Source organism: Magnolia sinica, chromosome 8, assembly GCF_029962835.1.
Source record: "Magnolia sinica isolate HGM2019 chromosome 8, MsV1, whole genome shotgun sequence".
In the NCBI taxonomy this organism is placed as follows: Eukaryota; Viridiplantae; Streptophyta; class Magnoliopsida; order Magnoliales; family Magnoliaceae; genus Magnolia; species Magnolia sinica.
The window spans coordinates 8,720,377-8,727,713 of record NC_080580.1 but is presented as its reverse complement, the minus strand read 5'-3'; the positions used below and the strand labels follow the sequence as shown (position 1 = coordinate 8,727,713).

General features: G+C 40.4%; 1 protein-coding gene across 1 annotated transcript in view; it reads left to right on the top strand.

The window, feature by feature from the left end:
• LOC131253827 (mannose-1-phosphate guanylyltransferase 1-like) overlaps window positions 1-1,016 on the top strand; it is a 1,564-nt gene extending 548 nt beyond the window's left edge. Inside the window, exon 2 of the mRNA XM_058254964.1 lies at window positions 45-1,016. Coding sequence (XP_058110947.1) covers window positions 45-716 — 672 coding nt within the window. The 3' untranslated portion in view covers window positions 717-1,016. The remainder of the gene's footprint in view (window positions 1-44) is intronic.
• Window positions 1,017-7,337: the final 6,321 nt, after the last annotated feature.

The following is a 7,337-nucleotide window of genomic DNA, read 5'->3' as shown; positions in this document are numbered from 1 at the left end:
GCTCAAATGGCTTGAATCATAAGAAATTCCATTAACTTGAATAGGTAGATGAACCATCAAAGTACGGCGTCGTGGTCATGGAGGAGAAGACTGGGAAAGTAGAGAAGTTTGTAGAGAAACCGAAGATCTTCGTGGGCAACAAGATTAATGCCGGGATCTACCTGCTGAATCCCTCCGTCATCGACCGGATCCAATTGCGGCCCACTTCGATTGAGAAAGAGGTCTTCCCTAAGATTGCTGCAGAGCAAAAGCTCTATGCATTGGTCTTACCTGGATTCTGGATGGACATTGGGCAGCCAAGGGATTACATCACAGGCCTGGGGTTGTATCTGAACTCCCTCCGGAAGAACTCTCCTTCCCGGCTAGCTGTCGGGCCCCACATTGTGGGGAACGTCCTGGTCCATGAGAGTGCAGTCATTGGGGAGGGCTGCCTGATTGGCCCAGACGTGGCGATCGGGCCGAACTGCGTGGTCGAGTCTGGGGTGAGGCTATCCCGGTGCACGGTCATGCGTGGGGTCCGCATCAAGAAACATGCGTGCATCTCCAGCAGCATCATCGGGTGGCACTCTACGGTGGGGCAGTGGGCCCGTGTCGAGAACATGACCATCCTTGGGGAGGACGTCCACCTATGCGATGAGATATACAGCAATGGTGGGGTTGTGCTGCCCCACAAGGAGATCAAATCCAGCATCCTGAAGCCTGAGATAGTCATGTGAGTGAGAGAGCTGACTTGTGTGCCGGATATTGATAATGTTTTTAGATGTTTGTTTTCTCTTTTCTTCTCTTTTATCCTTCTTTCGCTCTCTATCTCAAGTGTATCTAAGGTTCGTTGTTTCAGCGAGTTTTGCTGGTCTCTTGTTGGGGGGGCGGGTGCATACACTGGTTTTGTGGTGTATTGTCTTTTTACAAGCAATTCTCGGTGTATATACCCGACTGTTTATACTAGTGGGGACCCTTTGTAATTTGTTTGGAATGCCTTTTTTTATTTTATATTGTAGTTTAGTTGCTTTTCTCTATACTGGTTGTTAATTAGTGTGTTATAGATGGAGGCAGGGAGGCCGAATTTCAATCCTGTTTGTACCATTCATTCCCAATGGCCCACCTGTTACGTACTTGCAGGCCCACTTGGGGCTTGTTTGGAACGTGGGATTAGGTGGTATGGAATTGTATTTTTGGTCCAATAGCAATTCTACCCGGCTTTTGGAAATAATGGGGAAGATTGAATTAATTTGAAGGCTTGTTTGGGAGCCTGTAAGTGGAGGTAAATGGGAAATGGAATTGAAAGTAAATGACTTCAAAATTTTGTTTGGATGAGAGTAAATTAAGTACTTTGAAATTCAATGTATTATGTCTAGTGCCACAAACTTAGGCTGACTTAGACTTGCGATTCTGGTGGGACGTATTAGCACAACCCACACCCGATGGTTACTCCCACAAAAAAAAATCAAATCTGATCATATCTCATATTCAAATCAAATCAGATCAACCTAGCTCATCTTTGGTGGTGTTTGAAATCAGTTCACAAACCTCTCCCCCAATTGTGTGGTCCACCTGAATCATGGATGAGATCTGCACACGGTTTCTAACTGTGTGGTCCATCTAAATCATGGATGTTTCTAATTGTGTGGTCCACCTAAATCATAAATGACGTTGAGTTTTTAGGACCTGGGCCTAACATCATGGTGGGCTCTAGGAAGGTTTCAACAGTGGGCGTTATTATTATCGCTGCTTCATGTGGTGTGGTCCACTTGAGGCTTGGATCTAAATCATTTTTGGGATCATGATATGGAAAAATGGATGTACGATGTAGATAAAAACCCATACATCACGCCACGACTCGACTGTCTAGCCAGACGGTGATCACCTGAATCCACTAGTAGAGCTTCGAGTTCGAGTCGAGCTATGCCAAGCTCGGCTTAGCTCGACCCCACCATGACCCAAGCTCGGCTCAGCTCAACTCGGTCTTCGAGCTCACCCCTCTAGCTCAACTCGGCTTGCTGGTTTGAGTCGAGTCGAGTTGGGATCTAGTCGGGTCGAGCTATTCAAGTCGAGTTGAGTTAATATTATTTTATAAATTATTATAAAATAATTAAAATGATAAAAAATCAAGATTGTTAGAACTGGGACAGGTGCAATGGCGGTACATAACAAATTAATACAAGCTACTAAATAACAATATGAAAATGTTACTAGAAAACCATAAACTCCCTCAAAATTCATGGGCGTCTTGTTAATATGGTCTATATGAGGAACGCCTTCCTAGCCGGAAGATAAGAGAGTTATCACTTCCATCTCAACCCGATCCATCAGCATCACTTTCGTCGATAGGAAATATGTTTGCAGTTCCAGATGTGTTATCTTCTCTAGAGTAATTGTTTACTTCTTCTAAATCAGAAGCTGGTGAAACTTTACCACATTGTTCCTGTATAGATTTATCTCACTTTTTCAATTCTTCTTTATGAGTCAATTTATAAGGAGTTCCCAACATCTTATAGAATGATGAGAGCCTGGAGAGAAACTTGATGTTTTGTGGCTCTTCTTTGTTTCCATGCTCAGCCCTGCCTTCACGTCATATTATCTTGGAGGACATCGACATCTGGATGCATCTACCTCTTCCCTATTTATCTTTATGGCAAGTTTCAGTTGCTTTTCTCCTATAGCTTTTAATATGACATTTTTCTCTTCTTCTTTCTTACTAATTTGTTGCACTCTCTTTATTTCTGAATATTCATCTATTATAATAGGCTTGTTATGATATTTTTTGTGGCTAGTTGAATTTGGTGTGAAGGGGGTGAGAGTTTTCTTATTTGAGTCTAAGAGAGCTTGGAATAGAATTCGTACCTCTTGTGAGACATTAGGACATGGTTTTGCGTCTCCTTCCTGACCAAATAAGTGTATTCCTAGCCGATTTGTTTTGTTGACGAATTTGTCTCAACACAAACGACATTTAATCTTCATTCTTCCAGATGTTGGGGAGTAGATTTGGGTACTGTAATCCCAAATGTCGGCGGATGGGTCATCAGACGACATTTCTGCACAAGGATTTTTGTTTATAAAAATAACATTTTTAGGAGAATATAATTTTTAAGAAATAAATTATAGTACGTTCAAAATTTCAGTGTCAAGTACTCTACTCCAAAAATTACAGAAATTAAAGTCTTACAGAACAAGTAATAAGATCAAGATGTCCAAAATATTTAAAACAATATTTAAACTTTAAACATATAAAGGTGTAGTGCTAGTCTCGTCTAGACTCTCGGTCTTGTTCTCTTCATCAAATGAACTGCCACCCCAAACTGGACGTAACCAATCTTGCATACAAACGAGCGCTTCAATTGTTTTAGATGCAAGAAAGCTCCCTACTAGTGTTGAATGCAGACTCCGATGCCACTGTTGTTATTGGAATTGATAAAATATCTCGAGCCATCAACAATAGTGTAGGGTATTTTTCTTCACGAGCTTTAGTCTTTCATCAATCTAAAACGTCAAAGTCTTGGCTAGAGACTTTCATGACTGGCTCCTTTAGATTACATCTAATTTCAACTCTGTTTGCTGACTCGCTTCATCTGTTGTAAGGTTAAGAAGTACACATCGAGAAAATTGTCATCACCTATAGACGAACTGGAGTCGTGTTCATTCATAACTTGAATGTCCTGACTTTTAGAAGAATTGTCCACATAAGAAGAGTACAATTCTTTAATTGCCACACGAACATTAGATGTTTTAATAGCATCATTGTCAAACAGATAAATCTTCTTATAAACTTAACCAACCATTTTCATTTTGCAGCGAGGATCAAGTACAATAGCTAAAGCCATCAATAGGTGACATTCGCTTCAGTACTTTTCAAATTTCACCTAAATATTTAGCGTCATATTCTGAATATAATTTGGACCTGTTGCGACATTTCTTTAACGAGCATCCTTAATCTTCTAAAGCTTTGGAAGAAACAAATTTGCTATTAAATATTTATTTTTAGAAAATAACTTCGTGCACTCGAAGAAAACTACGAACATCTTCAACTCTTCTCCAATCATCTTCACTAGGTAACCAAGCATATGTCTTATCACGAACTGCAAATTTTGGGAATGCATTTTTCAACTCCACTGCCGCATATAACATTTCATATGTTGAATTCCAATGGGTGCACACATCTAATTTCAATATTTTTTAAGTTTCAACATTTAAACGTTGGAGTATGTCATTATACATTCATAAATTTACAAACACACACACATGTTGAAGATTGTTTTAGAAACGGTAAAGATTATTTTAGAAGTTGATGTTTGTGTATGATTCAGACTCTCCTCTCCTTTGTAAATAATTGCATTAATATATATATATATATATATATATATATATATATATATAGACAAGCGAGTAGAGAGTAGAGATTGAGAGAGAAAGGGAGGTGGGGTGGGGTCGGTGGGACGCCGACTTGTCGGACGCCGGAGGTCGGGTGGTGCTTGAAGTCGAATGCCCGGCTCGTTGGTCGTGGTGGCTGGATTGCTCGAAGTCGACGCCGGCTCGTCGGTCGGGTGGTCTTTGCTGGAAGTCGGACGCTGCTTCGTCGGTCGGGTGGTGCCGCGGATTTCTACTTGGAAGTCGACTCGCTTGCATAGTCACTCGACTTGGGTAGGGTATTAAAAGGAAAAGACAAAGACAAAGTTTTTATTTTATTTTTATAAACTTTATATATATATATATATATATATATATATATATATATATATATATATATATATATATATATATGTCGGGTTGGGTCCTGACCAACCTCGAACTCGACTCGATTTTATTCAAGCTACAATTATTTGCGCTTGGGTTAAACCGGTTTGTGATTCGAGTCGAAACGAGCTCAAACGAGTTAATTTGAGCCAGTTTATCGAGCTAGCTCGACTCGTATACAACTCTAGACATAACATCATATCAATTGGGAATCCAAAGGTACGACTCATTGTGCCGGTATGGCCCTCCTTTATTAGTGGACCATCCTGATTTTTGTTTCAGATGATAATGACGGATCGAATCCATGACATGTTGATGTTGACGGTAAAGGAAAAAAAAAAAAAAAGGCCGCATCATAACTATTGATATATCAGCATCCTATTTTATTTTAATGGTAGTGGGTGAAGATTATGAAAGCCAATAGCGTTTGGGTTTCGTTTTAGACACTTGTTTTATTTTATTTCAACTAAGAGACTTCATGACTCCCTTTGGCTACAAAGTCCAAACATATCCATCTAACCATGCATGCCGGTTATGACATGCAGCAGGAACTTCATGTTAGAGGAAGTTAGGTGGGGCCCATCATAATGTTTATGAGAAATTCACCCAATCCATCCATTTTGCTAGATCACATCGTAGTGGGTCCCACCTAGCTTCCCATCGCAGTTCAAAGGCATTCAATATCCAGTGGCACCGGTGTATTGTGGGCCCACGTGGCATGTTCATCTGACCTGTCGTCTACGTGGAAACGTGACTTTTAGTGCTCATCATGCTCATCATAGAGCTCAAAAGTCATACTTAACATTTCTAAGTCATGCTTAAAACATATAAATTCACATGGTGTGGCCTAAAAAACTAAATTTATATGGTGTGGGAGCATATAGATTTTTTATTATTATTTTTTTTTTATTATTATTTTAAATCATAAATGGGAGCAGGCTAGGTGTTTACCGGGCTGTGGGGCCTACCTTGATGCATGTGCGGTTCATCACATTTTTCAGCTTATTTTAAGGTGTGGCACATGAAATAAGCTAAGTGAAGCAGGGTTTGCAGAGGATAATATCTTCGGCAGACCAGTCACAAATGTTTAAGAAATGGGAGACCACGTATAGTGGCGGCTTGTTACCAGTTTGGGCACAAAATATCGGAAACGGACTGGCTACTCCCCCTGCCACCAGCCAATTGTTGGTGGTCGGTGCTATGTGGGCCCCACCATGATGTATGTGTTTCATCCATGCCGTCCATCTATTTTTCTAGATCATTTTATTGTATGAAACCAAAAATAAGGTATATGCCAATCTCAAGTGGACCACATTATAGGAAACAATGTTGAATGAACAACGCCATTAAAAACTTTTGGGGGTCATAAAAGTTTTGGATCAGATCTTTGTTTTTTCCCTTCCTCTTCTCTTTATGACCTAATCAATGATTGGATGTCAAATAAGCAGTATAGTGGGCCTTAGGAGGATTTTAATGGAGGGTATCCAATCATTATTTTTTTCTGTGGTGTGGTCCAACCGAGATTTTTATCTCCTTCAATTTTTGGTATAAGCCTTAAAATGATCTCAGAAAAGGATGAACGGTATCGATGAAATACATACATCATGGTGGGGCCCATAGATCACCGAACATCAGCAGGGGGAGTAGCCAATCCATTTCTCGTAACGAAAGCCAATCCGGAAGTGAATTGGCTAGGTATGTGTCGTGCGAAGACGAGAATGATGCTCCTCGAGCTCCGAGTTGTATGAACGGTTCAAAGGAGATCAAAGTTATATGGGCCCCACAATGATGTATTTATTATATCTACACCGTTCATATATTTTTAGAGATCATTATAGAGCATTATCCAAAAAATGAATAATATCCAAAGATCATCTAGACCACACCACAAATAGCAGTAGAGAATATTTTTCACCATTAAACAATTCGCGTGGTCCACTTGATAGTTAGATCTGTCTTATTTTTCATCTCAAGCCTTAAGACGAGCTCGCCAAATGGATGAACGGTTTAGATATAACACATACCCCATGATCAGACCTACATAACTTGCTAACGTCAATACAGCAATGCAAAGTGCACGTCAAGAAAATGGATGGACAGTTTGGATATAACACATACCCCATGATTAGACCCACGGAACTTGCTAACGTCAATACAGCAAGTCAGCAATGCACTGTGCACTTGCGTGAAAAGCACGTCACTACACTTTTATACAGTGCATGTCAACTCCGCGTCATGACGCGTAGAAGATGTCCGATAAAAGCGTGGATACGGTAGATGGATAGTTCTTTCGTGTCTCTGGGCGCACCTTGATGTATATGTTTGATATAAGCCGTTCATCCATTTTGACATATCATTTTAGGCCTTGAGTACAAAAAGGCAGTATATTGAAGGCTGAAGTGGACCACACCACATGAAAAAGTTAGATTAAATTCATACAATCCGAATTGTACCCAACCCGATCCGACTCGGTTTTCTCGGCCGAGTCAAACTCGGTTCGGTCAGGCCAACCATGTATTGGATTGGTCTGAGTCAGGTCTACCTGATTCTGATCCGGATCGGATCAAGTTGAATCGGCCTATGTAGATTTGATGAATCAAGTAGGACTC